Source organism: Aegilops tauschii, chromosome 1 (genome assembly GCF_002575655.3).
Source record: "Aegilops tauschii subsp. strangulata cultivar AL8/78 chromosome 1, Aet v6.0, whole genome shotgun sequence".
In the NCBI taxonomy this organism is placed as follows: Eukaryota; Viridiplantae; Streptophyta; class Magnoliopsida; order Poales; family Poaceae; genus Aegilops; species Aegilops tauschii.
Genome location: NC_053035.3, coordinates 112,511,471 through 112,532,728, shown reverse-complemented (window position 1 = coordinate 112,532,728; position 21,258 = coordinate 112,511,471). Strand labels below are relative to the sequence as shown.

Here is a 21,258-nt window from a genome sequence, read left to right as displayed (position 1 = left end):
GAACTTCGTATGTCTTTGACTCTAGGACAGTGTCCTTGGGTAGGGTGTCTAGGTCAGACCTACGACCCTACCCTAGGTACATGTCGTCGTCAATACTCTCAAGGTTTAAAATAGACCCGGATTGAAAAGTTTGGTGTGCTGATTTCAGGGTTAAAAGTTTAGGGTTCGATTTAGCGTTCGTCTACGACTTCAAGTTTATTTTGGATTTTTTATTATTTTTATGTGTGTTGTGGTGCTGTGCTGTACTGGTGACTATGTAAAGGCTTCACTAATTTAAGCTGGACGGTAGCCTTTTTTCAAAGAACGTTTTTTTTGTTGGACGGGCCACTCTCTCCGGTCTAAACGTGTCACTGTTCAGTCAATCTCTCCGGTCGCCTCTATTATTGCCCGTCCTCACGTGGCGCCACACCAATTTGAACCCCATCCGCCCGTGGCCTTCAAGGAACTTGAGCGACAGTTTATCAATCCCCATCAGATCCGTGGCCTCCCAGGCGTTCTTCCTGAAAGTGGATCCTACGAAAGAGAAAGGGACTAAAGAAACAGAAAATGTACATTTCCGTATGTGTGTGGCTGAGTGCATCCCATTTTGCGGGAGATTAGAATCTCTAGAGATGTGCGCGCGCCCTTATAAAACGCCGCTTGGTCTAATCAACTTGTACAGCTCACTCCACACTCCAAAAGGAGCACAGAAACACTCGCGAGCGAGGAAAGAGACCAGTAAAAAGAAACTGGCTAACCATAATGGTGCTCCAAGCAGCAGCAACATCCCTGGTGGCATCTCTGCAGTCACCATGGAGCGTGCTCTGCGGTGCCGCCGCCCTGCTCGTCATATGGGCGGCCGCCCTGGCGGCGGAGAGCTACTGGCTGAGGCCCCGGCGGCTCGGCCGGGCGCTCCGGGCGCAGGGTCTCGGCGGCACGTCGTACCGCTTCCCCGCCGGGGACTCCGCCGAGAACGCCCGGCAGAGCCTGGAGGCGCTGTCCAAGCCCATGCCACCGTCGTGCCACGACGTCCTTCCTCGCGTGATGCCGCACCTCCACAACACTGTCAAGGAACACGGTACGCGCGCGAATCATGCATGCATGGATGCACTGGCCCCTGCGTTTATCTGAACCTCATGGCTGCTGGCACTGAACGCTGAATTGAACTGCATCCCGTAGGTGAAGTTTGCGTCACCTGGGACGGCCCGGACCCCAAGGTTGTCATCGCAAAGCCAGAGCTGGTGACCGAGATCCTGTCCAGCAACTCTGGCCACTTCGAGAAACTCAGGACCAATCTTGGAGACCTGGTATGCCGCGGGGTCGGGTCCTACGACGGCGAGAAATGGGCGAGGCACAGGCGGATTCTCAACCCCGCTTTCCATCTCGAAAAGCTCAAGGTACTCTAGTACTACATGCCACTAATGTACATATGTGTGTACGTGCGCGCGCTCTGACTGATGATCCCATTTTTCAGGCCATGTTCCCGGCTTTCTCCACGTGCTGCACCGAGCTGGTGGACAGATGGGAGAGTAAACTGCTAGCTGCAGGTTCTGAGGGGTCGGTCGAACTCGACGTCTCCCAGGAGTTCCCGGTCCTCACCGGAGACGTGATCACCCGAACATCGTTCGGAAGCAGCTTCACCGAAGGACGAAGGATCTTCGAGCTTCAAGTAGACCAGGCAAAGAGACTTATGAAGCTCCTCCAGTATTTGTACATCCCGGGCTTCTTGTAAGCACACTAATCTCACAACTACTCCACCTTTCTAACTTTTGTTAGTCAACTCATGGCACATGGACCATGCTAGTATTTTTCGGAAGCAAATATTACTAAATCAGCGGCAATTATTTTGGGACGGCGGCGGGGGTGCGGCCCTATGCTAGCCGCCCCTCCTCCTCCCTCCTCCTCCCTAGTCGCCCCTTCTCCTCCCTCCTCCTCCCTAGCCGCCCCTCCTCCTCTTCCCTTCCTCGCCGCCGCCTGAGGCAGCCGCCGACAAGTCCGGGGCGCCAAGGATGGTGCGGCGGGGCCTCGGTTGCCCTGCCTCTGCGTGGGGAACCCCGGATCTAGAGCGGCGGCTTCATTGGCAAGGCACGGCCGGCTAGCAGCCGTGCGGGCGGTGGATCTGGCGTCTTGGCCGCGCGGGTGGCGGGATCCGGTGGTCGTTGGCGGCCGGCAGCGGTTTCTGCGGTGGCCGGTGCGCGCGATCTGGCGCCTCCGCTCCTCCCCTGTTCGGCGTGTGGGCCAACCTCGTCGGGCCGCGCTTCCTTGAGAAGCCGGTTCTGTACAGGAGGCGCTGCTGGTGGCGGGGATCTAGTTCGAAAGAAATCCCTGGTCAGCCGTGGACGGCCGCATCGACTGCGACGCCTGAGGGCGCCGTTCCCCTCCTTGGAGGCGTCGGTATGGACTGATCCCCTCACTTCCCCTTCCCCTAGGTCTCCCGGGTGAAATCCCTAACTTTGTTGGGCGGCGATGGCGCTCACGGCGCCGTTCCCTTCTTGAAGGTGCCGCTTTGGGAGCCTTAGGGCTGGGTGGCGCTTGTGGGTGGTGGGCGACGGCGGTGGTGCGGCCCTATCCTAGAATGGATCTGCGTCCGTTGCTTGGAGATGGACTCGCGTAGGTGGAGGTCGTCGTTTGGCGTCATGGTGGCGTCGATGGCGGAGGCACCTGCCAAGGTTGGCACCTCAATCTACTCTCAAGATGGACCAGTAGAAGATGGCGGCAACGACACATGTGAGTGCGTCGGACTGGTTTGTGCCCCAGACCCGGCATGTGGCTCGGTCGGGGTCTCCGGCTTTAGATGTTAGGCTTAGGAGAGAGGTCTGGGTATTTGACCCAGCTTGCACCCCTTCATCATATGGATTGGAGTAGCGGCAGATGTTGCCAAGATGGCGGATTCAGACATATTGTTGCACTACTTTGTAAGGTCCTCGAGAATAATCAATAAAATGGCCGCATGCGTCTTCCAGATGCAGAGGCCGGGAGTCATCCTTCTTTTAAAAAAAAACTCATTTTGGGACGAAGGTAGTACTTTTTTTTTGCAAAAACTAATCAATTAAAGTGACCCCTTTGATGCTACATGTTATTATTAGTTCTATGAATAATGCGATCGAGTATACCCCTCTTAATTTGCAGGTCCTTCCTTACTGAAAACAACAGGAGGATGTGGGAGAACAAGCGGGAGATAGAGGGGCTCGTGAGAGGGGTCGTCGAGAAGAGGGAGCGTGCGATGGACAAGGACGGGGCCATTGGCAACGACATGCTTGGCCTGATGCTACAGTCCAACAGGTCATCCAATTCCGACTTGCGGATGAGCACTCAGGACGTCATCCAGGAGTGCAAGCTCTTCTACTTCGCGGGAATGGAGTCCACGCAGCAGCTACTCACATGGACAGTCGTCATGCTACGCATGTACCCCGAGTGGCAGGACCGGGCGAGGGAGGAGGTTCTGGGCGTCTTCGGCAGGGACGGCAAGCCCGGCTTCGACGGCCTAAATCGACTCAAAACGGCAAGTGCATCGTCGAAAGTTTGCCTCAGACTAAACATTCGATTGCTCTCGTTGCCAGTACATATGATGATTTATACCAAATTTTCCTACATATATATCCAGATGACGATGATACTGTACGAGGTGCTCAGGCTGTACACGCCGGTGGTCACCATGAACCGGAAAATAAGCAAAGAGATGCAGATCGGGGGCGTCACCTACCCTGCCGGGACAGTCCTCGAGCTGCCCTTCCTCATGGTTCACCACAACCCGGACGTGTGGGGGGAAGACGTGTCCGAGTTCAAGCCGCAGAGGTTCGCGGAGGGGATCTCCAAGGCGACCAAGAATGGCCAGGTGGGCTTCTTCCCGTTCGGCTGGGGGCCGAGGATCTGCATAGGCAATAACTTCGCCATGCTCGAGGCCAAGATGGCGGTGAGCATGATCCTTCAGCGTTTCGAGTTCCGGCTCTCGCCTTCTTACGCCCATGCGCCCTGCACCGTGATAACGCTGCATCCTCAGCATGGCGCGCAAATTATGCTCAAGAGTCTCTGATGATGGGCCAGTCCGGCCGGCATCTTTGTTTTGTTAGCATGTCCTTACTTGAAACTCCGAATAAAAAAGATATGTGCCTGGCAATCCTTACACTTCCCCTAGAAAATATCACATTGAACTCCACAGAATATGGTTGTGGGGTGAAAGCTACAGCGCAGACTCATAGGGCAATGTTAGGTTCGACCCACTATAGAGTTCGTCGGTGCATGTCACCTTTGCATCTTCCAGTTTAATACTTCCTTCGTTTCAAAATAAGTGACTCAGGCCAACTCCACCGCGTGACCTCATTCTGTCTCACCCCGTCCGTTTGGGGTAAAACGGACAAACAGGTCGGCCCAGCGCGCAACGGCCCGGACCCATCTGGTCCGTTTTGTGTCCGGACCGACCCATTTCGAGCGCCAGTCCACCAACCTCCCACCCGCCAACATCAATGCGCACGGGCGGCCGGTCCCACCTGTCATCGGCCCAGTGGAAGGTCGTTGTCCTCCTTAAATGGGGAACCCGTGGACCGGTCGTCGTCCACACTGCCCCACTCGATCCCGCGGCCTCCTCAAAACCCGACGGCGCGAAACCCTAGCCCTCCCTCGTCCTCGAGCTCGCCGGCCGGCCACCTCGAAGCCATGGGCTTCTGGAACCCAGGCTGCAAGGGGAAGCACGACCGCGAGGCCGGCTCCTCGTCGGGGCGCCGCGCCGGCTCCGTGAAGAAGGAGGAGCCCGCATCACCACCACGCCGGGCCCCCGCGCCGCCCGCGTTCTCCATCGCCCCCACGTCCGCCGGCGAGCGCGACCGGCACTACATCCGCGCGGATGTGTGCCGCCGTTATTGGGAGACGACGATGCCGCTCCCCTGGAGCGACGTCCACCTCCCCAACAACTGGCACTTGTCCGCCGATCGTGTGCCGATCCCGCCGGTCCCGTTGAGCGGCCGTGCGCGCCGTGAGGAGATCGAGCGCCGCCGCCGCCGCCTCCTCCCCGATAACCTGTACTACGACGACAGGTACGCCCCGGACTCCGTCCTCTGGGACACCTGGCTCAGGGACGAGCACGACGTGCGGCGCGCCTCCTTCTTCGCCGGCACGGCGTCTGGGCCGCAGCGGCCACGTCGGGAGCGCGCAGCGCCTGCTCCCCAGGAGCGCGAGCGTAGGCGGGTGCGCGGCCTCACGCCCACGCCGTCGCCTTCGCCATCTCCATCTCCACCACCACCTCCTCGCATGACAGCGGAGGAGGAGGCCCGTCTCATGGCGCGTGTCATGGAAGACTCCATGTACACACACGATGAGCGCCAATGGGAGGGCCTCAAGGAGATGATGGCCCGCTCCACCGGCGGCGAGGTAGCCATCCCCGAGCTGGAGATGGTGGCCGCGGAGGAGACGATGGAGGAGGAGCCGGTGGCCGCGTTCCACCCGGGCCTGGTGAGCCAGGGGTGGGGTTGGTCGTGCACTGCTCCGGAGATGGCCGCCGCCGTGGGCGTGAACTGCTGCGTCACTCCGCCGCGGTCACCGGAGCGGGAGGCGTCGCCACGGGAGGAGGTGGTGCAGGCACCTCCCGCCGTCCAGCCCGTCCCCGTCTACCACGCACCGCCGGCCCACCTCTGGATGCCGCCGGCCTACGTCGACCTCGTCAGTGACGACGACGACACCGGCGTCCACTGAAGACGGCGACGGCGACAGCATTGACGGGCACGGGCAGGAGCGCGCGGGCGGCGGCCGTTTTTCTTTTCTTTTTTATGTTTAATTATGGCACTAAGTTGGACGTGAAACTGGGCCGTTTTGTGGCCATGACCGTAACTTAAGTTTTAAGTTTTTTAACTGCGTTTATTTACTTTTTAAAGTCATTTTATTTAAGTTTTTATGTTTTTTTAATCACGTCCAACACGGACAAGATTTGGGGTGCGGCCGCGCGCTGGGCGCACCCACGGCCCATCGGACAGACGTGGACATAGGCGAACCCATTGCCGCCCCAAAGGGACAAAATCCGGCCAAACCAGACGTCCGTTTGGGGTCGTGTGGTGGAGTTGGCCTCAACGTTGTACTAAGTTTAGTACAAAGTTGAGTCACTTATTTTGGGATGGAGAGAGTACTATGCTACTTGCTACATCATCAATGAATCAACCATAAGTTCTCCATCCTTGTGAAACTGCATTTTTGCATGAAAATCCTTCAAATGAGTATGATCACAAATCACAACACAGCATAGATTGAGACAAACACAACTTTGCAAAAAAGACGGATAATATATCATATTTGCAACTCAAATATGGCAACATTTTAAGCAACATTAGAAGGCTGGTTGAGGTGAATATCACCTACCAATTGACTGAATTTCTCTATCCAAGCAGATATCACATCAAAGGAGACACAACCGCTATGGTCAAACTATTACCCAGCATACCTGCAAAATGAGGATCTCGTAAGAAAAGTACTCCCTCCGTCCAGAAATACTTGTCCTAGAAATGGTTGTATCTAGACTTATTTTAGTTATAGATACATCCATTTTATCCATTTTTAGGACAAGTATTTTTGGACAGATGGAGTATCATTCAATTAACAGATAATAATCATAAAGCCAATAACTTATTCTTTCATGTTAGCTTCCTGAAGTCGGCCTTCTCTCGGGCTCAGCCTTCACCTTTTCTCTAAAACGTTAGCTTTCCTGAATTCACACACACAGAGAAGATGCCAACTAAAAACAAAACAAGGCTATGAGCAAGTGTGTAAGGGTTTATTTCTCCCTAAGTGGTTTTGGTGATTGATGACAATACTTTTGCGGACTAATTGTGTGCATTGAGCATTTCAGATATCTCATGGCTAGGCACTAGACGATTCGACGCCCCTCGGAGCCATTCGAAGACGGCGGTTTTTCTATGTTTCTTTTTCGGTGGATTTGAGTCGTAGGAAAGCCGTACTATTAAGAGGGGATCCGCTTCGGAAAGGTATGGGTGGAATCAACATGTACACAGCCCCATATGCACCCACAGCCTCCTTCCCATCTCCGGAGCCTTTCCTATGTTTTCTGTAGTGTTTTCAGAATCTTGCCAATGGTAGTACCGCCTATGCCTACGGTAGTACCGCTGGTACTTCTGTGGTAGCACCGCTTAGGGTTTCCCCGAGCATGCAACTTTCGGTTTCTGTTTTTAATTCACGGTAGTAGAGCGGTAGTACTGCGGTAGTACCGCTTCGGCGGTACTACAGCCTGTACTACCGTCCCCACTACCGCTTGAGGGATTTTCTTACGTGCAAGGTTCTGTTCCCACTTTGCCACAAGCGGTAGTAGAGCGGCACTAGGACGGTAGTACCGCTTGGCACCGTATTGCCGCCCCTGGCACCATCTACTACCGCTGCATCTCCAGGACTAAGACCCAAAGCGGTAGTACCACTCGGATCAGCGGTAGTACCGCTCCAGCGGCACTACCGTAGATACACTCTGTGTAGTCTTAGGCCTGTGTGGAGTTGTACCGCCTAAGCGGTAGTACCACTCCTAGGAGCGGTAGTACCGCTTAGCTGCGGGCGGGGCAGAAAACGGTTGGATTTTTGCTCCCCTATATAAAGTTTTTTTTTCTTCTTCCTAGGGTCGACCTCTTCCCTTCCAAGCTCCATTGTTGCTCAAAGCTCCATTTTCGCACGATCTCTCTCCCTAGCCAATCAAACTTGTTGATTTTCTAGGGATTGTTTGAGAAGGCCCCGATCTACACTTCCACCAAGAGAAGTTTGATTCCCCCCCCCCACTAATCCCTTGCGGATCTTGTTACTCTTGGGTGTTTGAGCACCCTAGACGGTTGAGGTCACCTCGGAGCCATATTCCATTGTGGTGAAGCTTCGTGGTGTCATTGGGAGCCTCCAATTAAGTTGTGGAGATTGCCCCAACCTTGTTTGTAAAGGTTCGGTCGCCGCCTCCAAGGGCACCAATAGTGGAATCACGGCATCTCACATTGTGTGAGGGCGTGAGGAGAATACGGTGGCCCTAATGGCTCCTTGGGGAGCATTGTGCCTCCACGCCGCTCCAACGGAGACGTACTTCCTCTCAAAGGGAAGGAACTCCGGTAACACACCCTCGTCTCCACCGGCTCCACTCTTGGTTATCTCTCACCTTTACTTGTGCAAGCTATATTATGTTGTATCCCTTGCTTGCTCTTGTGCTTGTTATTGTTGCATCATATAGGTTGCTCACCTAGTTGCATATCTAGACAACCTACTTTGATGCAAAGTTTAATTTGGTAAAGAAAAGCTAAAAATTGTTATTTGCCTATTCACCCCCCCCCCCTCTAGTCAACTATATCGATCCTTTCAATTGGTATCAGAGCCTTGTCTCTTTATTAAGGACTTTGTCATCCAAAGAGTATAGTTGACACCGTAGACGGTGGGGAGGAGCACCCCGGTGTGATTCTATCCTCGTCTACGGCCGATGGGGGATCCTCGGTCTCTCGTGAGTAATTCAATGCGGCTTTGGGCACATTGAAAACCTCCAGGACGACCGAGGTTGAAGGCATGTTCAACAAGTTCTTAGAAGGCCTTAAATTATCCACCGCACCAATGAAAGTGGGTGATCCCGCTAACAAGGTGACGGATGCTAACTCCGACAAGGGGGAAGCTACTAGTGACAAAGTTCCTTTTATCTAGTGGTAGAAGTGGAAATGGCATCTTTGCCCATGTTGAACCCCCACTTACTTATGGAGGACCGGTTCCCTCCACTCATTTGAATCATGTTGGTCCCTCCTCCTAAGTTTGTGAAAAATGAGGATTTTGCCTCTTGGGTCTATCGCTTTAAATGTCATTTAAATCATAGTAATACTAATCTTTGGAGAATCATTGAGCAAGGTTTCTACCTGCATGACCCAAGCAACTTTACCCCTAGAGAAGCCGCGGATAATCAATTCAACGAGTTCGCTCTCTTCATCATCCAAGATGCAATTCCATCCGAAGATATTGCGCGTCTCCGACCTTTCACCGTGGCCAAGGAAGCATGGCAACATCTTGTTTCCATTTACAAGGGAAGCACAAGCATTCAACGCTCCAACTATGAAGTGGTGCAAGATGAAGACGATGAGTTTGCAATGAATGAAGATGAAGAACCTCGTGAGCTTTACCGAAGATTAACCACTCTCGCGGTCTCACTCCGAGATCATGGGAGCAAGGATACGGATGACAATTGGATCAAGCGCAAGTTTCTCAACGCCATGATGCCTTACCATAAGGCCATGTCCTCGGTCATCCGTCAAAGGCCGGACTTCCACACCTTGTCCTCAAGTGAAGTGTTGGATGAGTTTGTGGCAATGAGGATCTTGGACCGCCAATAATGCGGTGTTGCGTTCTCAGTGAGCAAAGAAGCCCAACCTTGCCTTGAAGGCCAAGGCTAGTGTGAAAGAAGAGGATGAAGAGGAAGAAGAGGAGAGTAACCCCGAAGATACAAAATATTCTTATCATGAGCACATGGCTCTCGCTTCAAGGCAATTTTGGAGCAAGAAGAACTCAAGGCCCAACTTCAACAAGAACAACTCAAGTGGAGCCAAGGGCAAGCAACGTGTGAGGACATGCTATAATTGTGGCAATGTGAGCCACTTTGTTGCGGGGTGCCCATATGAGAAGAGGGAAGACAATGGTGGCAAGCTCATCCGAAAAGACAAGGCCAAGTCCTTCCCCAACAAGAACAACTTCACCAAGAAGACTCCTTCCAAGGGGTTGGTGGCACAAGAAGAGTACAATGAGGATGATGACGATGATGAAGACGGTGAGACGGTTGCTATGGCCTCCATTGCCATTGCAACAACTCCACGGGTGTCCCTCTTCAACTCACCCAACGAGAACATCACCGCCAAGTGCCTCATGGCCAAAGCCACCAACAAGGTAACCCCCAACATCAAAACCACCATCACTACTAATCCCTCTTTGATGAAAGTGAGGGGTCTAATGAGGAAGAAAATGAATTTGAGTCTTTTATGAGTAAACTCAGGGGTAAATACAAGAAGCACTTTGTTGCTCCCTTGGAACAACTTGGTGAAGCCAATGACATGATCGAGGCTCACAAAGACACCATCTCTAAGATGGAGGGGCATAGTCGTGACTATGCCGATGAGATATCGGATCTCTCTAATGCGCTTGAGGAAGAGCGTGTTCATCATTTGGCTCTTGAGGAGTGACACAACGATGATCATGCTAAATTAAAGAAAGATCTTGATCATGCTCTTGTTGTATCTCGTGTTCTCAATTCCGAGAAGGCCAAACTTGGGGTTGATCTTGCTAGACTCAAGAAGGGGTTTGATATACTTGACAAGGCTCACAAGGCCTTGAAGGGTGCTCATGCTAGCCTCAAAGAGTCTCATGATCAACTCCAAGTGAAGTTAACTAAGGAAAAAGCCACTCTTCCTCATATGGTTTTAATTGATAATGCAAATGCTACTAACCCGTGTTGTGAGCATGTGCATCTTGTGGAGGAAAATGCAAAGTTGAAGGAGCAACTTGAGAACGGCCTTGTGTCTTGCATAGAAGGTGAGAAGAACCTCAACGACCTTTTGAGCAATCAAAAGGAAGTTGTGGGCAAGGAGAGAATTGGGTTTACACCCAAGTCCAAGAACAATAAGAATGACAAGGCCAAACGACCTCCTCCTCTCAAGCAAACTTTTGTGACGGAGGGAGAGGGTGCTCCTAAGGAAACGAAGAACAATGTGAAGGGTGGTGGTGTCAAGTAGGGCAATGCCACCCCTTCCAACAAAGCCGGCGACTTTAACCCTTCTTATGTGTTATGTTGTGCTAGTGATGGGCATGTTTATGCTAAATTTGTTGGTTCTCCTTATGAGTACATTGAATGGTCTACTTGGGTTCCTAAGACCCTTGTTACTAACATCAAAGGACCCATTACAAAATGGGTACCTAAAACCATGCATTGATCTCTTGTAGGTGTTTGCTTCCGGTGGGGGATCATGGTTGCTCGATAGTGGAGCCACAAATCATATGACCGGAAGCAAGGACTTGGTGGTGGACGTGCACAAGATTTCATCTATGCCCACCAATGTCGAGCGGGGTGATGCCTCGTCTTCTAGGGTATTGGGTCTTGGCAAGGTTGTCATTTCTCATGATCTCACGATCGAGAAAGTCATGCTTGTTGAGTCCCTTGCATACAATTTACTTTCTGTTCGTCAACTTGCACTCATGGGCTTTGCCACTTTCTTTGATTTTGATAGCATGGCCCTCTTGTGGAGCAAGACTCTTAAAGTAGCCTTTGTTGGGCATGTCGAGAACGGTCTTTATGTGATTAACTTTTTGAAGCGACCCACTAAGACCGCGACATGCCTAATGGCTAAAGTTGACGTGGGATGGCTTTGGCATCGTCGTTTAGCCCATGTCAATATGAGATCTTTGCAAAGTCTTCTCAAGGGGGACCATGTCCGTGGACTAACAAATGTTAGTTTTGCCAAAGATCGTGCTTGCAGTGCATGTATCGAAGGAAAGCTACATGAGAAGGCTCACCCTCCCACTACTATCATCTACTCGAAGAGGCCCTTGGAGCTCCTTCACTTGGATCTCTTTGGACCTCCATCCTTTGATAGTCTTGGGGTAGAAAGTATTGCTTGGTGATTTTCGATGATTATTCAAGATACACTTGGGTATATTTCTTCAAGAGGAAGAGTGAGACCCAACAAACCGGCATCGACTTTGCAAATGAAGCTCAACGTCAACACAATGCAAAGATCTTGACGATAAGAAGTGACAACGACACCGAGTTCAAGAATGATACGTCTCCAACGTATCTATAATTTTTGATTGCTCCATGCTATATTATCTACTGTTTTTGACATTATTGGGCTTTATTATCCACTTTTATATTATTTTTGGGACTAACCTATTAACCGGAGGCCTGGCCCAGAATTGCTGTTTTTTGCCTATTTCAGAGTTTCGCAGAAAAGGAATATCAAACGGAGTCCAAACGGAATGAAACCTTCGGGAACGTGATTTTTAGGAAGAATATGATCCAGGAGACTTGGAACCTACGTCAAGAAACAAAAGAGGAGGCCACGAGGTAGGGGGGCGCGCCCTCCACCCTCGTGGGCCCCCTGTTGCTCCACCGACGTACTCCTTCCTCCTATATATACCTACGTACCCCCAAACGATCAGATACGGAGCCAAAAACCTAATTCCACTACCGCAACCTTCTGTACCCACGAGATCCCATCTTGGGGCCTGTTCCGGAGCTCCGCCGGAGGGGGCATCCATCACGGAGGGCTTCTACATCAACACCATAGCCTCTCCGATGAAGTGTGAGTAGTTTACCTCAGACCTTCGGGTCCATAGTTATTAGCTAGATGGCTTCTTCTCTCTTTTTGGATCTCAATACAATGTTCTCCCCCTCTCTCGTGGAGATCTATTCGATGTAATCTTCTTTTTGCGGTGTGTTTGTTGAGACCGATGAATTGTGGGTTTATGATCAAGATTATCTATGAACAATATTTGAATCTTCTGAATTCTTTTATGTATGATTGGTTATCTTTGCAAGTCTCTTCGAATTATCAGTTTGGTTTGGCCTACTAGATTGATCTTTCTTGCAATGGGAGAAGTGCTTAGCTTTGGGTTCAATCTTGCGGTGTCCTTTCCCAGTGATAGTAGGGGCAGCAAGGCACGTATTGTATTGTTGCCATCGAGGATAACAAGATGGGATTTTTATCATATTGCATGAATCTATCCATCTACATCATGACATCTTGCTTAAGGCGTTACTCTGTTTTCATGAACTTAATACTCTAGATGCATGCTGGATAGCGGTCGATGAGTGGAGTAATAGTAGTAATGCAGGCAGGAGTCGGTCTACTTGTCTCGGACGTGATGCCTATATACATGATCATACCTAGATATTCTCATAACTATGCTCAATTCTGTCAATTGCTCAACAGTAATTCGTTCACCCACCGTAAAATATTTATGCTCTTGAGAGAAGCCACTAGTGAAACCTATGGCCCCCGGGTCTATCTTCATCATATTAATCTTCCAACACTTAGTTATTTCCTTTGCTTTTTTACTTTGCTTTTATTTTACGTTGCATCTTTATCACAAAAATACCAAAAATATTATCCTATCATATCTATCAGATCTCACTCTCGTAAGTGACCGTGAAGGGATTGACAACCCCTTATCGCGTTGGCTGCGAGGAGTTATTTGTTTTGTGTAGGTACGAGGGACTCACGCGTAGCCTCCTACTGGATTGATACCTTGGTTCTCAAAAACTGAGGGAAATACTTACGCTACTTTGCTGCATCACCCTTTCCTCTTCAAGGGAAAACCAACGCAGTGCTCAAGAGGTAGCAAAGAACTACACCTTGGATGAGTTTCTTAGTGATGAGGGGATCAAGTATCAATATTCCGCACCTTACACCCCTCAACAAAATGGTGTAGCGGAGAGGAAGAACCGGACGTTGATGGATGCGGCAAGGACCATGATGGCGGAGTTCAAGTCTCCATACAACTTTTGGGCCGAAGCCATCAACACCGCTTGTCATGCATCCAATCGGCTCTATCTCTGCAAAGGCTTGAACAAGACTCCATATGAGATACTCACCGGCAACAAGCCCAACCTCAAGTACTTCCGGGTGTTCGGGTGTAATTGTTTCATTCTCAAGAAAGGTGTTCGTTTGTCTAAATTTGAGGCTAGAGCTCATGAGGGCATATTTGTTGGTTATGCTACAAACTCTCATGCTTAGCGTGTCCTCAACAAGTCCACCGGACTCATTGAGGAGACGTGTAACATGGAGTTTGATGAGAATAATGGCTCCCAAGTGGAGCAAAGTGGTACTTGTGATGTAGGTGATGAAATTCCTCCCCAAGCCATAAGAAGAATGGGTGTTGGTCATATCCTACCCATTGAGGAACCCCTTGTGGCCGAAGGAGAAGGACACTGTTCCATTCATGTGGAACCATCACCAACCCAAGACCAACACGCTTCCGAAGAACAAAGTGAAGGCCCTCAACCAAATGAACAAGATCAAGGGCAAGATTAACCTCAAGATGGTGGTGAACCACCAAGTGATGCCCAAGGTCAATTTCTCTCCACCGAGCAAGTCCAAGATCAAGAGCAAGCTCAAGATCAAGAACAAGCTTAAGACGACGATCAAGATGATCAAGTTACCGCTCCTCAACTCTCTCTTGAGGAGGAATTGGAGCATCGTGTCGCCAAGATTGCCTCCAAGCTCACTACCAAAGATCATATCATGAAGAATGTGCTTGGAAGCTTAAGAAAGGGGGTAAGCACTCGTAGACAATTAGCAAACTATTGTGAACAGCACGCGTTTGTCTCTTCTGTTGAACCCCAAAAGGTCTATCAGGCGCTCGAGGATCTGGATTGGCTCAATGCCATGCATGAAGAACTCAACAACTTCGAGCATAACAAGGTGTGGAGATTGGTCCAAGGCCAACGGGGAACCATAATGTCATTGGAACCAAGTGGATATTCAAGAACAAGCAAGATGCTCATGGAATTATCATTCGCAACAAGGCTCGTTTGGTAGCACAAGGCTACTCCCAAGTCGAGGGTATCAACTACGGTGAAACCTTTGCTCTCGTTGCTCGCCTTGAATCTATTCATTTGTTGATTGCTTATGCTTCTCATCATAACTTCAAGTTGCAACAAATGGATGTGAAGAGTGCTTTTCTTAATAGTCCTATTAATGAGTTGGTGTATGTCAAACAACCCACGGGGTTTGAGGATCCCTAGTTCCCCAATCATGTGTACCAACTCGATAAGACACTTTATGGCCTTAAACAAGCCCCACGTGCGTGGTACGAGCACCTTACCGAGTTGTTGCAAGATCGTGGGTTTGAAATTGGGAAAATCAACCCCACTCTTTTTACTAAGAAGGTCAAAGGGGAGTTGTTTGTATGCCAACTATATGTTGATGATATTATCTTTGGTTCCCCTAACAAGGCTTTCAATGAGGAATTTGCCGCTCTCATGACCTCGAAGTTCAAGATGTCCATGATGGGAGAGTTGAAGTTCTTTCTCGGGTTCGAAATCAAGCAAAGAAGAGAAGGAACCTTCATCAACCAAGCCAAATACACTCAAGACATGCTCAAGAGATTCAAGCTAACTGATGTCAAGCCGGCTTCCACTCCAATGCCCGTCAAATGCCAACTTGACATAGATCCCAATGGTAAAGCGGTGGATCAAAAGGTATATCGCTCCATGATTGGCTCCTTGCTTTACCTTTGTGCATCTAGACCGGATATCATGTTGAGTGTGGGAATTTGTGCACGGTTTCAACCACACCTAAGGAAAGCCACTATGTGGCGGTCAAGCGAATCTTTCGATATTTGGCTCATACCCCAAACTTTGGCTTATGGTACCCAAGAGGAGCTAACTTCAACCTTGTGGGCTTTTCGGACTCAGATTGGGCGGGAGACAAAGTGGATAGGAAGTCAACTTTCGGAGGGTGCCAATTTCTTGGTTGCTCTTTGGTGAGTTTGTCTTCTAAGAAGCAAAGTTGTGTCTCTCTCTCGTCCACCGAAGCGGAGTATGTGGCCGCCGGTAGTTGTTGTGCTCAACTTCTTTGGATGAGCAAACTTTAAAGGATTACAGTGTCATTTGTGACAAAGTTCCTCTTTGGTGTGACAATGAAAGTGCCATCAAGATCTCTCTCAACCCGGTGCAACACTTCAAGACGAAGCATATTGAGATTTGGTATCACTTCATCCGAGATCACATTAGGCGAGGGGGGATCGAGCTCAACTATGTCAACACTCATGATAACCTTCCAGATATCTTCACGAAGCCCTTGGATGAAGCAAGATTTCGCAAGTTAAGGCATGAGCTAAATATCATTGATTCGAGGAATGTGGCTTGAACCTTTGCACACCCACCATACTCATCGTGATGTCTTGTTTAGGTGTAAGCATGGACATAGGGGGAGTGTTGTTCTCTCAATGAACTCTCCCTCCCCCCATTATGCATAAATTGATCAACTCTTTCACATTATGCATAAATTGATCAACTCTTTCACATTAGCCATTTTTTATGGTACTTGTGCTTCAAAGACGAGTTTTGGTCATGGGCCCAAGGTTAAAATCTTCGCGGTGCCATACCAATTGACTCAAACATAGGTGGCCTCGGCCACCACCCTCCTTTGAAAGGTGGTTGTTCGAGTAGCTTCCTTAGGATGTTGTTTGTGCTTTGAGTTACTCCCAGTTGCTCTTGGTTTCTTGGTATTTTTCGAAATTGGAGTATATCTTCCTACTGCTGTTCTTTTGAGTCTCTATCCCAAGCCTATCCTTATGCTTCAACCCCTAGTCTGCATAAGCCTTTTGTTCCTTCTTTGGGTTGTTTTTTCTCCCTGCCGGCGGTACTACCGCTGTGAGGGAACGGTACTACCGCTCCAAGCGGTACTACCGCTCGAGCAGGAGTACTGGGCCTCCTGCCCAGATGTAGTACCGGGGCGGTACTACCGTTGCTTCCAGCGGTACTACCACTTAGCGGCACGCGATGGGAGTAAGTATCGGGCAGGGAGAGTTCTAACTCCCCCATACCCTTTCACTCTCCCTCCCCACGTTTCTCTCTCTCAGGCGCCGAAGAACAGCCCCGGCCACCACTCCGGCTGGCCGATTCCATGCCGTCTTCAACGATTCCGACCGGTGGAATCGTTCCCCACCAGCTCCTCTCGCCATGGACCCCGGTATTGCCCTTGTTCATTGCTCCTATGGTTCTCTCCTTTGAATCTAGGTTTCTAGGGCAATGCATGGTGGTTTATCGATTTTTGGCTAAATTGGGGCTTGAGTAGGACGTTGAATGACTACTAGATAGGAGGATTGAAGATTTAGTGGAGCATTTTTGAATTTGTGACCTCCGGTACTACCGGATCTGGGGGTTCCGTGTGCCCGTTCCCAGAGCGGTACTACCGCTCCTGCGCAGCGGTACTACCGCCCCAGTTCCGCGGTACTACCGCTCGAGGCCCCAAATTCCAGAATGCTCCCTAACCCTTCCTTTCTCACCTTTGTTTCTTCCTGGCTTATGCATAGTCTGTATTCATGTTTTCCCTTGTGGTTTGGTGTCACTTTAGGTGGTAGTAGCTCCAAGGTCTATCACAAGAATGCGAATCCCCCATCCAAGCGTGGTCGCACCTATCATGCCAGAATTGTGTATTCCGAAGATGGAGAAGAGATTGTCCCCACACCTCCACCTGCTCGTCGTCAGTCTGCAAGGAACAAGGGCAAGTCCAATGTCAAGTCAACCGTTGCTCGCAAGAAGAAGAAGGAACCGGTCAAGACGGCTGTTGAGTTGAAACAAAATGAGTATTGGCAACATCATGAGCAAAACCCTTACCTCATTCCTCAGGATCCTTCTCTGGTTGGCTCACCATTCTGGAATAAGGACCAATCGCTTGTGTACTTTGATCGGATCAAGGGAAGGAAGAACCTGTTTGTGAAGACCAAGTCAATCAACATGGATCATATGGAGAAGTACCAGGCATACTTTGGAGAAGCTCATGCCCTCTGTGAACAGCTCAACATCGTGCCCCTCATGACCTTCAACTATGACTTTGATCCAGAGTTGGTTGCTCAGTTCTTTGCAACCATCTGGTATGGCACCAACTCAGAGCGCACATTGATCTGGATGACCGATGGCAGGCAGTTGCGCACCACTTGGGGTGCGTTTATGGCACTTCTTGGATATCCTGACAAGGGGCTAAGGAAGCCTCTTGGCCTTCGTCCTCACCATGAGGGGGGCCTACTCACAAGGATGAGCTGAAGCCTCATATGATTCTCACCAAGACTGAGAAGGGAGTCAAGAAGGAGCTCAAGCCATTATTTAACATTATGCATCACATCTTCCGGCACACTCTCTTTCCTCGCATTGGCAACTTGGACATGGTGCATGGCCATCTTGTGGATATGCTCCTGTTGTGCCACCCTGAGAAGGGCATGGATGCCGTCTTGGATGTCTCTCGCGTCATGTGGAAGGAGCTACTGAGTGCTACCTATGGAGATCACTGCCCAATTTATGCTCCTTTCATCTTTAAGCCGATTCAGTCTACCTGGAGCTCCACTTTCCCTAGTGTGCCTCTTGAGACCGGACCCTTGACTCCTCATGACGTTCTCAACTTGCGTCAGAAGGAGCTTTGGGCCTCTACTACTCGTCCTGAGGCGGCTGTGTCTTCTGCTTCTGGCGAGGATTGATACGTCTCCAACGTATCTATAATTTTTTATTGCTCCATGCTATATTATATTCTGTTTTGGACATTATTGGGCTTTATTATACACTTTTATATTATTTTTGGGACTAACCTATTAACCGGAGGCCCAGCCCAGAATTGCTGTTTTTTGCCTATTTCAGAGTTTCGCAGAAAAAGAATATCAAACGGAGTCCAAACGGAATGAAACCTTTGGGAACGTGATTTTCGGAACGAACGTGATCCAGAGGACTTGGACCCTACGTCAAGAAAGCTACCAGGAAGCCACGAGGTAGGGGGCGCGCCTACCCCCCCCCCCCCCCGGCGCGCCCTCCACCCTCGTGGGCCCCACGTTGCTCCACCGACGTACTCCTTCCTCCTATATATACCTACGTACCCCCAAACTACCAGATACGGAGCCAAAAACCTAATTCCACCGCTGCAACCTTCTGTACCCGTGAGATCCCATCTTGGGGCCTGTTCTGGAGCTCCGCCAGAGGGGGCATCGATCACGGAGGGCTTCTACATCAACACCATAGCCTCTCCGATGATGTGTGAGTAGTTTACCTCAGACCTTTGGGTCCATAGTTATTAGCTAGATGGCTTCCTCTCTCTTTTTGGATCTCAATACAATGTTCTCCCCCTCTCTCGTGGAGATCTATTCGATGTAATCTTCTTTTGCGGTGTGTTTGTTGAGACCGATGAATTGTGGGTTTATGATCAAGTTTATCTATGAACAATATTTGAATCTTCTGAATTCTTTTATGTATGATTGGTTATCTTTGCAAGTCTCTTCGAATTATCAGTTTGGTTTGGCCTACTAGATTGATCTTTCTTGCAATGGGAGAAGTGCTTAGCTTTGGGTTCAATCTTGCGGTATCCTTTCCCAATGACAGTAGGGGCGGCAAGGCACATATTGTATTGTTGCCATCGAGGATAACAAGATGGGGTTTATATCATATTGCATGAGTTTATCCCTCTACATCATGTCATCTTGCTTAAAGCATTACTCTGTTCTTATGAACTTAATACTCTAGATGCATGCTGGATAGCGGTCGATGTGTGGAGTAATAGTAGTAGATGCAGGCAGGAGTCGGTCTACTTGTCTCGGACGTGATGCCTATATACATGATCATACCTAGATATTCTCATAACTATGCTCAATTCTGTCAATTTCTCAACAGTAATTTGTTCACCGACCGTAAATACTTATGCTCTCGAGAGAAGCCACTAGTGAAACCTATGGCCCCCGGGTCTATTTTCCATCATATTAATCTTCCAACAACAAGCTATTTCTTTTGCCGTTTTTATTTTGTTTTCTTTACTTTGCATCTTTATCACAAAAATACCAAAAATATTATCTTATCATATCTATCAGATCTCACTCTCGTAAGTGACCATGTAGGGATTGACAACCCCTTATCGCGTTGGTTGCGAGGATTTATTTGTTTGTGTAGGTGCGAGGGACTCGTGCGTGGCCTCCTACTGGATTGATACCTTGGTTCTCAAAAACTGAGGGAAATACTTACGCTACTTTGCTGCATCACCCTTTCCTCTTCAAGGGAAAACCAACGCAGTGCTCAAGAGGTAGCAAGAAGGATTTCTGGCGCCGTTGCCGGGGAGTCTACGCAAAAGTCAACATACCAAGTACCCATCACAAACCCTTATCTCCCGCATTACATTATGTGCCATTTGCCTCTCATTTTCCTCTCCCCCACTTCACCCTTGCCGTTTTATTCGCCCTTTCTTCGCCTTCTTCCCGTATGTCTTTTTGTTTGTGTTTCCATGTGCCTTCTATTTGCTTGCATCTTTGCTTGCTGAAAATCTATTGATATGGATACACTTAAAGTGTTCTACTTGGATCATCTTCGATCCTTATGCGCTCGTGCTGAAACCCCAACTAGCCTAGTTGATGGGAAATCTTTAGATGAGCATGCTCATTTTGTGCGTCACCATTTGTCTGAAAAAGGGAGACTCTTATGGAATCAAATAAACAGACTGCTGTGTTATGCTTGGAATCTTTGTGAAATTTATGATTTTACTTGTTGCTCTAAGAACCCTAAAAAACACCTCCCCTACCTATGTGAGTTTAATGATAATGAAATCTGATCTTCTTATGCAAAGGGTGTTTATAGTTACTATGATATCGAACAAATTGAAGAATTTGTTTCTTTTAAGGGAGCTTATGAAGTTTCTTCTTTGGTTGAGAAGTATGATATTACTCTCTACGAATCTGAAAATTTTGACATACTTAAATATTGCTATGAAAACTATGCTCATAATGTCTATGTCAAAGAATTTATTGAGAGAATGACCGTTGCTTTGGAAGGAAATAATGATATGCATGAATCTATAGATAATGATGATTCCGATGGTTTGATTGAAATATCCCTTGATGAACATGATGCTTGCTATTCTTGTGGCCATGATGCCAATCTTTATGAAGATGAATTTGCTATAGTTCCTTACGTTAAACATGAGATTGTTGCTATTGCACCCATACTTGGTAGTTCCTTCGATAAAAAGCATGATTGCAATGATGTTATTATAAATTCTATTAATGTCAATTGTGTTAATGATACGCAAAACCCTAAGTTTGGGGATACTAAGTTTGCTATGTCTACTACTTGTTGTAATGATCATGATTGGGGTGATTTTTCTTATGATCTTGAAAATTTATTTAAGCCCCATGACGAATATGAGATTGATAATAATGTTTGCAATAGTATTGAAAGTGGGTTTGGAAGAGTGTCAACTTTAGATCCCACATATTTGGAGGATTTTCAATCTTATGAAATTTTTGATAAAAGTGGGTTGGGAGAGTCATGACTTTAGTTAATGATAATCCCACTATTTTGGAAGAGTGTCAACTTTGCATACATGTGGATCGTGTTAAGAATATGTTTTGTGATAGCTATATTGTTCAATTTGCTTATGATCCCATATGTAATTATTATGAGAGAGGAAAATATGGTTGTAGAAATTTTCATCTTACTAAATTACCTCTCGTCATGTTGAGATTGCTATCGTCTCTTTCTTCTTCCTTGCATATGCTAATTTTTGCTTGCTATGATAATTTGTTTGCCTATAATATGCCTATGCATAGGAA

General features: G+C 48.7%; 1 protein-coding gene across 2 annotated transcripts; it reads left to right on the top strand.

Annotated features, from left to right (window-relative positions):
* The first annotated feature begins 654 nt into the window (after positions 1–654).
* LOC109750756 (cytochrome P450 CYP72A616) lies at positions 655–4,096 on the top strand. 2 transcript variants are annotated; one of them, XM_020309708.4, is made up of 5 exons: positions 657–1,057; positions 1,159–1,376; positions 1,454–1,707; positions 3,109–3,481; positions 3,584–4,096. In XM_020309708.4, the coding sequence occupies exons 1-5, from the start codon at positions 742–744 to the stop codon at positions 4,010–4,012; spliced, it is 1,590 nt and encodes a 529-aa protein (XP_020165297.1). In that variant the 5' UTR covers positions 657–741; the 3' UTR covers positions 4,013–4,096. The 2 variants fall into 2 exon arrangements, with proteins under 2 accessions (XP_073365559.1, XP_020165297.1); XM_073509458.1 differs by having other exon boundaries at positions 655–1,057; positions 3,109–4,096.
* The last annotated feature ends 17,162 nt before the right edge of the window (positions 4,097–21,258 follow it).